Source organism: Plecotus auritus, assembly GCF_963455305.1.
Source record: "Plecotus auritus genome assembly, chromosome: 14".
Lineage (NCBI taxonomy): Eukaryota > Metazoa > Chordata > Mammalia > Chiroptera > Vespertilionidae > Plecotus > Plecotus auritus.
The window spans coordinates 14913722-14923874 of record NC_137780.1 but is presented as its reverse complement, the minus strand read 5'-3'; the positions used below and the strand labels follow the sequence as shown (position 1 = coordinate 14923874).

The window sequence follows — 10153 nt, the reverse complement described above, 5'->3', positions numbered from 1 at the left end:
AGGTAGCTGCGTGGTGTGATTCCACTTCTGTGATTTACTTCGTGGCGCCCCAAAGAAGCGGGAGAACTTGGTTAGCTTAGCTCGACTCTCCGTTTTTCTCAGCGATTTAATTAAAGCCAATTCTAGACCACATTTCCTGGCATGGTTATAAGCAAGACGTAAGTGTCAAAGAAGAATGAAGACACCAGGATACTTGGAGGCCTCCTCTATGTTATTTAAGGGACGTTTATTTTTATCTGTAGTCACTCAATCCATGTGCATGGCTCCTCACTAATGGGCTAGAGAAAGCATCGTGAGCAACATGTCTGAACCCTGGGACCCCCGGGCAATCACAGGAACCCTTCAACAGAACAACGGCACACCCTTTCTGGGGAGAGAGAAGGAAATTCACTATTTCTGACTTTTCCAAAGAAATGAACTGCAGGAGGTGTTCTAGGGTCGGTACAAATTCTGGAGATGTTCTGCTCTGACTGTAGCTATCCCTACAACTCTGAACTGTGAGGGCTGAGGTTTGGAATCTGAGACCATAAAAACCCTCAGACTTCAAAGAGATCCTGTTGTGTTCGTTGTTTTGTATTCAGTTTGGCCACAAAATAAGCCAAAGACTTTTTAAGATTTTTCAACAGGAAGAACATAAAGAGCATGTTGGTCTCTCTCTCCACCTTCAGTTAACCTGCACCTTCACCTCCAGGGACCTGCATTAATGCAGAAGGGAGTCCCATAGTTGAGGGAATAGATAATTCTTGGAGCAGGAGCCGGGGAGGGGGCAGGGGGGAGGGCCTGGTTTCCATCGTAGGTGCTGGGTAGATACCATCTGAGCATGTCCTATGCTACAGAAGGGGGGGTCCTCAGAGTGGGTCCCTGGACCAGCCGTAGCAGCACCTGGGAACTCGTTAGAAACCCACACTTTGAAGTTCCGCCCAAGGACCACTGACTCGGGGAGGCTGAGGCGGAGCCCAGGGGTCAGTGTTAACAAGTCCCCCAGGTGCTCTGATGAAGACTCACGTTTGAGAACCACTGCGTTAATGTTTCCCCGACCAACTGGTTTGTATCCTAATTAGGTTCCCCATCCAAATGGTGTGGGATGTGTCTGTTACAACTATGAACAGCCCATCCTGGTCAGACATGGTGCCCACCCTCTGAGAGTTGCCGAGAACTCACCGGGCAATCACAATAAAACTGCTACGTGTGTTCTAGTGACAGGAGAAGCATCTGAGAGGGCTTCCTGGAAGAAGCGACAGCTAGCTGAGACCTGAAGGATGAGGAGTTGGCCAGATGAAGAGCCGGAGGGGAGGAGAAATCTCCGTGCACAAGGAATAGAGCGTGCAAACGCCCGGGGTCAGGGGGAGCAACGTCGGTGCCTTGGAGCTTTGCTGCTGAAAGTGTGGGCCTCCTTGGGAAGCTTGTGGGAAATGCATAATCCAGGCCCCTGCACAGACATCCTGAACCAGTGTCTGCATTTTTAACAAGATCCCTAGCGATTCCTATCCCACTGACGTGTGCGGGCACCGCTTTCTAGGTAAGTTATTAGGAGCGGCGGGAGGGAGTGTAAGAGATGAAGCTAGAAAGGTCCATGTAGGGCCTTGTGAGTCACGAAGAGCTTGGGGATGGAGGACTCCTAACAGGAAGAGAAGCCTCTGCGCTGGGGGAAGAACGCGGTCGGGTGTGAGAAGGGGGGTCCTATCTCTCGCCTGAACGCCTGCATCGGGGAGGACAAGGCCAGAGAGCCAGCTGCTGGAGCTTGGAGAAGTGATGCCTGGCGTGAACCGGCTGCCCCAGCCTTGTGCATCCACCGTCGAGCAGCAGGAGAGAAGCACTGGGCACAGGCGGGCCGCCTGACAGGGTGCGGCAGCTTCTCCTGGCTCCCACGGTCCCAGCACTTACATGGCGGCTCTAACCGGACAGCGCTCACGCGTGTTTGCGGCAGCAGGACTAACCCGGCTGTGAGCCAGGCCAGGAGGGCCGTCACAGAGCCGTCAACAGCCCCGTAGTGGCCACAGCCATGTGTGCAGAGCAGCAAATGTTTCCGTTTGTTTTAAACAAAAGAAAGATTGCCCTCCCTCCCGCACCCCCCGAAAGGGGTGTAAAGGATGGAAATTCAATTTCCTCCAAATGCTACCACCGTGGTGAGTCCTGCTCACTGTCAATTACATCCGAGGCACAAATATTTAGGTTGGGCGAGCAGATGGCCCCGCAGCTGGCGGCCGTGAAGCTCCAGGCCACGTGGGTGTAAACACGCGTGAGCCGCCCGGTTCCTGTGCCGGGAGTCAGCCTGGGGCGCCCCAGCCTCGGAGGTGGGCCGAGCCACCGGGAGCCCCGGGCCCCGAGCAGTCAGTCACCTGCGTGCCGCAGATGGGGTCCTCGCACAGGTACACGCCCGGGGACTGGCCGTCCTGCAGGCTGCCCGTGGCCACCTCGGACAGCAGGTCCCGCAGGTTCTCCTCCTTGCCCCACACCTCCACGGCCGAGATGCGCACGGAGAAGCGGGCGCCGGTCTTCTCCTTGCGCTCGTTGATGAGCTTGAAGAGCCAGGCGATGGCGCAGGGGATGATGCCCAGGCTCTGCGTGGAGTCGTCTCTCCCGATCATGGTGTAGGACTTGCCTGGGGGAGGGCGTGGGGGGAGGAGCAGGAGAGGCAGGGGGGCGGGAGGGGGGGAGAGGAGATGACAGTAAGCGCGATACGCAGCCTTTGACGACAGTGACCCAGGCCACTTCCTGCGTTCCTGATGAAAGGGCTACGATAAGACCGCAGAGCCCTGGCAAAGGACGCGACTGAGTGACCGGGTCCCTCCGGGAGGACCTCAATGCCACGCGCCCCCCAGCTCTGCACGCTCTTAACCAGAGTGGGAGGCAGGGACTCATCGCTATTCGGTGCGTCATCTCACCGCCCGCCCCTTGCACTTTGCACCCCCCTAAGTTCAATGCTGTATGTTCTTCACCGCTCGAGCAGAGCCCATTAAACGCGGTCACGGCTCTGATCAGAGATGGAGAAGAGAAGGGGGGGCGGGGAAGGGGCTCTCCATTCCCGCTGGACCTGCCCTCCAGCGCCAGGGCCTCTGGCGGTGTCTTTGCCAAGGGACGCTTCTCACTCACTCGCCCAGCCTGAGGTGAGGCCTGGGAGCAGGCGGCCACGGGTCAGGGTGCGGGAGGCCCCTTGCAGAGTTCAGCTGCCTCCCTCCCAGGTGCCCCACGGGCTGGGCTGGAGGTGGGGAAGCAAGGCCACCAGAACCACCGACGGTGCAGCCTGGCCTGGGCTTTGCCTGGAGCTGCTCCTCCGACGGTTACGTCCGCTCCATCTCCAACCCAAATCCTCCCCGGGGGTCGGGGGCCCTCCTGCTTCCCAGCACCCCCTGCTCAGGGGGGTATGTTGTCCTGCGGGCTTGCTGGGCGTGACCCTGACCTGGACCCCATGGGACCCCCACGGCTCCCTGCTCATCTCCTGAACCCGAGGGCTTCCCTGGGTGATGGGTACCCCCTCAGAATGGAAATCTCATCTCAGAAGCAGGGGTGCCCATGGGGGTCATCCAACTCAGCACCAAAGGGGACACTTCTCCTCTCGCCTGAGGGCCGGGACGAGGAGGGGGAGGCGCGGGGGGAAGGGAGCCCAGGAGCAGCGCGCAGGGGCACGGCCTCACTGACCTAGCTTGGCGTGGCCGAAGCAGAACACGCAGCCGTCCGCCCCGTTGACCACGGACTGGATCACCTCCGCCACGGTCCCAGCGCACACTTCCGCCTGCGGACACGAGAGGAGAACGCGGTGAGTGGGCCTCACTGACGGACACGAAGGAGCCGGCTTTCCTGGGCTCGGGGTCACGGCGCTCCCAGACGGGACTCTAACAGCCCCTCGGTACCCCCACCCATCCCGCCGGCGTCACGCGCAGTAACCCCGAGCCCCCTGCTCCCTCCTGGGACATCTCAGTGCTGTCCGCACACCAGGCAGAGCCGCAGAGGGGACACAGGAGCCTTCATGGACCTCACGCCCGCCCCTGACGCTATTCTGGCCTCTGGATGAGGCATTTAAACTTTCCATTTGCTCTCCGCTAACTAGATCCTTCCTTACACACACACACACACACACACACACACACACACACGCACGCTCACACACACACGCACACATGCATGCTCACACACACACACACGCTCACACACGCACGCTCTCACACACACACACGCTCACACACACGCGCACGCTCACACACACACGCATGCTCACACACACACACGCTCACACACGCACGCTCTCACACACACACACACACACACACGCTCACACGCACGTACGCTCACACAAACACACACGCACGCACGCTCACACATGCATGCACATGCACCCTTATAAACCGGGCCAGCCTTTTAGAGGGGAAAGGGTGACCCGCCACTTCAGGAAGGTGACCTTGAGAATCACCGTCATTCTTATCTAAGCAGGAGGTTGGTGGTGTCTGCTTTCTCTCCCCATCTCCTTCCTCTTTCTCACTCCTTTTCAGCCTTTTCTTCTTTCTGCACTGATACAGTCAACGTATACAATCCCTCCACAAATAAAACACGCTAACTCCTGACATGGGGCGGGGGCCAGCAGGGGCCAGGCTCCTGAGGACCGTGTGCATTTCCCACTAACACTCTTGCCGCGCCCTGTCAGTCCTAAGGCCTCGGTCCATTCTAGGGAGCACGCGGAGCTCTGGATCACGCCCCAGCCGGCCTGAGCTCACAGCAGCCGGGGAACAGAGTGATTCACTGTGCCCGCTGCCTTACTCTCCATCCCAGCGCGGAGCCAGATCTCTCGGAAGCATCCGGAGGCTGTGCGAACCAAAGGCGGCTCTGCAGTCAGCGCCACGGCCTCCCAGTGGCACCTGGGAACCGCGGCCCCGCAATGAATGGGTTCTTCAGCGCCAGGTCACCGCAGCCCAGAGAACCAAGCATTCAGAAAGCAACCTCTCTCCCAGACCGAAACGGACAAACCACACTCCACGCGACTGTGGGTGGTTCGGGTGTCGCCAGAGCAGCTCTGCTGGGGCACCGCCCAAGGGGAGAAGGGCAGGACGGGGCTGATGTGGGGTGGGGACCCCAGGATCCATCATACCCCTGGGGCCTGGGCCACGTGGGCCTGGGGCTGCAGAATCTCGATGGAATTTGCCAGAGGCTGAGCAAACTCTGCCCTCCTTGGACACAGGGGGAGACAGAGTTTGGAGGCTGGGAGCCCACCCCGTCCATCCCTAAAATCAACTGCCCGGCTGGTGTGGCTGTAATGTCCCCTGTGCACCGCTGGCTTCCCTGCTGTGGGGTTGCAGGGAGCATGCAGGCTGCGTGTGGACCACAGTGCCATCAGAGAGTCACCTGCGCCATCGAGGAGGCAGGAGAGGCCTCCACGCACAGGACAGGCTGAGTCCCTGCCCATGTCCACTGAGAAGTGTGGCGAGTTTGTTAGGAGCTGCCAGCGGCCCCTGGGGGCACAAGCTGCTTTCCTGGGGCCCAAAGACGCAGGCGGCCCTGCTGAGCCCAGCCCTGCTCTCTCACAGGGGACCCCTCCCCCACCCTCCCGCATGCCTGCGTCTGTCCCCTCCGTCACCTAGTGATGCTGTCAGGAGGCGGACACTCTGGAGGCGATGAGGTCACGGGGTGGGGCCTCGTGAAGGGGATGCGGAGAGAAGGCTCTGGGTCCCTCCCACCCTGTGAGGCCCCAGCGAGATGCTGTTTATGAACCAGGAAGGGGCTCTTGCCAGACACTCTGACCTCGAACTTCCAGCCTCCAGAACGTGAGAAAAGCATTTCTGTTGCTATAAGCCACCCGGTCTGTGCCGTTTGGTATGGCAGCCCAGGTGACTGGGTCACCTCCGCGAAGCCAGGCCAGCAGGGGCTGCCCCGCCGCAGGCAGCTGGCGACAGCCACGGCCACTTAGGGACATAGGATGCCTCAGAAAGGCAACAGGAGCAAAAGGTTCTGTCGCTGCTTAGCGTCAAGAAGCTGGTGTCCTGCCCGGCTGGTGTGGCTCAGTGGTTCAGCATTGACCCTTGAACCAGGAGGTCACAGTTCAATTCCTGGTCAGGGCACGTGCCTGGGTTGCAGGCTGGATCCCCTGGAGGAGGCAGCCGATCCATGATTCTCTGTCATCACTGATGTTTCTCTCTCCATCTCCCTCTCTCTGAAATCAATACAAAAATATCTAAAGTATTTTGTTTTAAAAAAGCTAATGTCCTTAGAGACGAGAGAAAGCACAATTCATGGCTGTTTGGGCCGCTCAGGCCCCTGCGGACCCCCAGGCCGACAGCAGAGCCTCGGCAGACCCCGCCCCGTGCACCGCCGGCTTCCCTGCTGTGGGGGCTCAGAGGGTGCGTGCCCGTGAGGCTGAGGCTGGCCCCGCCCAGCAGCGTGACATCAGTGGCAACAGTGATGACTGAAGAGCAACAACAGCTCACATGTGCTGGGCACTGACTAGGGTCTAAGTCCCTCGTGTGCACTCATTCAGTGAATCACCACAGCCTGAAGGAGGTGCACTGTGGCTCTGTCCTCATCTACAGGTGGGGACACTGGGACTTGTCCAAGGATACGCTGCTGGGAAACGTGGGTGAAGGGACAGGTGGTCACAGATAAACCCCCTAAGGAGCAGGACACACAGAGGTCAAGGGGAAGGAGCTAGAAAAGACACCCGCTCAGGGAAGGGGCTGTGAACAAGACGTCAGCTCCGAGTCTCAGTTTCCTTGTATGTGAAACTAGCAGTGCCTCCCTTCCTACACCAGTGCATTCTGGGAAGATGAGTGGGTCAAGTCAGAGGAAACTTCGTGACACTAGATTTTTTTGAACCGTCACTGATTATAATGTTGGAAATGATAGCACACATAAGCACCTAAAGAGAATGCTCTGTACTATCGAGCATGCGAGCTCTGCACATGAAGTGTGAATAAAGGCTAGCGAGGAAGGTGCCTCCGTTCCCTGGAGTGAATTTGAAATGCATTAGCAGTCCCAGCTGAATTTAGGGTTGGCTTTGGAATTCCTGCAACTTGGGGAGATTTGCTTTGGAAAGTGTTCGCTGCATCAATTAAATGATCTGTGAGGCATTTATTAGACCCACTGTCGGGTTTAGATTGGGGAGCCCATGGGGTGGTACAAAACGCAAAATATGCAAAGAGGGAAACGGTTGAACTTATTCATAAGGCAGGTTGTCTTTTCATGGCAAACTCTTTGGGGAAGGCACTGGCTCGGCTTGTTAATGAATGGAGCCTACAGCACGTGCCACCGGCCGACGCCTGCATGGACATCACGTCTTCCGGCACCACGACACACATGGAGGAAAGGAACAGGAAGTGCGAATGGTGGCTGTACTGTCCCCGGTTCTAGAGGCTATTGGTCACCCTACTGCACACTATTGTATATACACTGAGTGGCCAGACTATTATGATCTCTGAATGCATAATAATCTGGCCACTCAGCATATGTATGTATATGTATGTGCATGTGTGTGTGTGTGTGTGTGTGTGTATATATATACACACACACACACACACACATATATACACACACACACACATACACACACAAATATATATATATTAGAGGCCCAGTGCATGAATTCGTGCATGACTGGGGTCTGGCCAGCCTGGCCATGGGGAGGGGACATGGGCGGTTGGCCGGCCTGCCTGCTGGTCGAACTCCTGGTTGAGGGGACAATTTGCATATTAGCCTTTTATTATATAGGATATACACTGAGTGGCCAGATTATTATGCGTTCAGAGATCAGTTGAAAAGTAATGGACATTTATCTGGAAGGCGCAGGTGTCTGATGAAAAATGCAGGCTAAGCAGGCCACTGCATACCTACAGCCTGGATTATAGTGTCTACAAGAAGGTTCAGTTGCTCCAACTCATTGCACAGGAACTGCCCCCGATGGTGCAGCTAATCTCCCATCAGACATCTGCTCCTGCTGGGATGGGCTCCAGGAGCGTGGGTCCAGAAATCTTGGCACCCTGAGCTCCCAAGATTACAGTCAGAGCCGATAAACAAAATGGCCACAATTCCTGACCTGCCCGTGTGTGCATGCCCCTGGCAAAGTGACTTTGCAGCCACTCCGATCAAGAGGCGGAGTCTCTTCCCCACCCCTCGAACCTGGGCCAATGGGACATGGCACAAGAGACGGTGCTTCCATTCTGAACCTGGGCCTAAGGGCTGCATGCTTGGGCCATGCCGTGGCCATGAGAGTAAGTCCAAGATCGCTCCTGGTCGATGAGAGACAATGTGGAGAGAGACCAGGGGACCAGCCAAGGCCATTCTAGAACCCCCTCAGCGGCCAACCCCCAAACATGTGGTAGCATCCAGCCTAGATCAGCAGAGCTCATCACAGACCAGAAGGGGGCCGAGCTGGGAGCAGGTGGACGCTCAGCTGACCCATCGACTCATGAGAATAGTAAACGCTTATCGCTTAAGCCACTGAATTTTAGGGGGGTTCGTAACGCAGCAGTACCTGACTGGTTCAACAGCAATCCCTACCCTCTCTTCTCGCCCCTCCCCATCCACTCCACGGACCCAGGCCACAGGACTGCATTACATGCCAGCCTCAGTTTCCCTGTCTACGCTCCAGTTCCCCGTCAGGACTATAGACCGGCCTTCTGTAGGCTTCTAGGATCCTGCCTAAATCTAATCCAGCTCCCGGAAATGCTTTTTCCCTCTTACACACCCCCACCCAGAGGTGGGGACGGGAGTGGGGTCCTAATAGGCAGCTGCCTACATCTCCAGGCCGTGGTCTTAAAACTTCAAATTCTCTCCACTACCACCCACTTCCGGGTGGCACCCATGGCTGGCTTGCCCCTCCTTCTCCCAGGGATCTGTCCTGGTGAAATCCTGGCACAGTGGTCCTGCCCACCGTAGAACTCCAGTTACTCAAATGGACTGTGCAATGGAGCCCAAACCGCTTCCTTGGGTGGAGGGACTGGTCCTGTGGGTGCTCTGGGCACCACCTCCAGCGCATGGGTCCCAGCGAATGAGCAACAGCTCCAGAACTGACTGAGCACTGCCTGGCCCGGGAGGCGTGAGCAGGGCGGGGGGGTCCGCACCCACCTGAGAAGCGTCCTGCGGGAAAACCGCGTCAAAGGCGAACATCTTGGGCGGCACCTGGCTGCCTCTCTTCTGGAAGGCGCTTTGACCTCCGCACGCCAGGGGGTCGTACAGGGTGACCTGCTTCTTCCGAGGGTCCACCTTCAAGAAAGAGCTGGACTCCGAGGTGTCGCGGGCCAGAGTGGAGCAGATGCGCAGCATGACCTTCACCTGTTAGGGGACAGGGAACGGGACAGACGTGGATTGAGTTGGATGGAACATGCATGGGACCTTCACGTGATAAATGATGATGTGCCCAATGAATCCGCAACACGAGCCTCCGTGGGCGGCGGGGAAACAGGTGTAATCACCCGGTGGACTACTCGGCGTGCCCTTGGCTTTATTGTAGAACTGGCACAGCAGGTGCTTTGCCTTCTATTCATATAAAGTGGGAATCAGCGGCACCCTGGTGGCCCAATTACGTCGACGAAAAGGTGGCCCCGACTGCCACCTCTCGGGGCTGGTGTCGTCCCCGAAGCCCACAGATCAATGAGCCCGGACATAAAAGTTAGCTCCGTGATTTACTCCGCGCCTCCGCTCGTCGGGGCTCTCGGAGAAAAACCCACATTATTAGTGTCATCATTAAAGGCTGTGCCGTGGCCGGCTTTCATGCCAGCGTCTGAAGTGTGTTCCACGGGGGCGGGAGGAGAGATCTGTTTGAGCTGTTATCTGGGATCCCACTGAGTGAGCGCATGGAAGCCGGCTCTTCAGGGCACAAAAGCACATCTCCGTGGGAAGCTGACCCGCTCCTGGCAACGGCACACGGACGTCTCCAGGGCTCGTGACCAGCCCCCGCCCCCCACCCACGGCCGAACGTGGTGCCTACGGAAACGACCACCTGCCCTGAGCCCTGAGCTGAGCGGAGTCGAGCTGAAGCCTCACACACAGCTCTGGAGACTCCGGTCCTGGGACAGGGACAGCACTGACGCCCTGACCAGCTCTTCGCTACTATGTCGCTAGTTCAGTCCTACGGTGTTGAGCCCCTACTATGTGCCAGGCACCGACCTAGGCATGAGGGATGCAAAGACACGCGGTACATAACGTAGCAGGGCAGACAGGCCATTTCTATGGC

At 57.6% G+C, this 10153-nt stretch overlaps 1 protein-coding gene across 2 annotated transcripts in view; it reads right to left on the bottom strand.

Moving 5' to 3' along the window:
- The window catches only part of KIF26B (kinesin family member 26B), a 387325-nt gene that overhangs the window by 58622 nt on the left and 318550 nt on the right, over nt 1-10153 (bottom strand). For both annotated transcript variants that reach the window (XM_080651288.1, XM_080651289.1), the window contains 3 exons: nt 9046-9252; nt 3640-3733; nt 2340-2602 (listed from right to left, as the gene is read on the bottom strand). In XM_080651288.1, coding sequence (XP_080507414.1) covers nt 2340-2602; nt 3640-3733; nt 9046-9252 — 564 coding nt within the window. The remainder of the gene's footprint in view (nt 1-2339; nt 2603-3639; nt 3734-9045; nt 9253-10153) is intronic.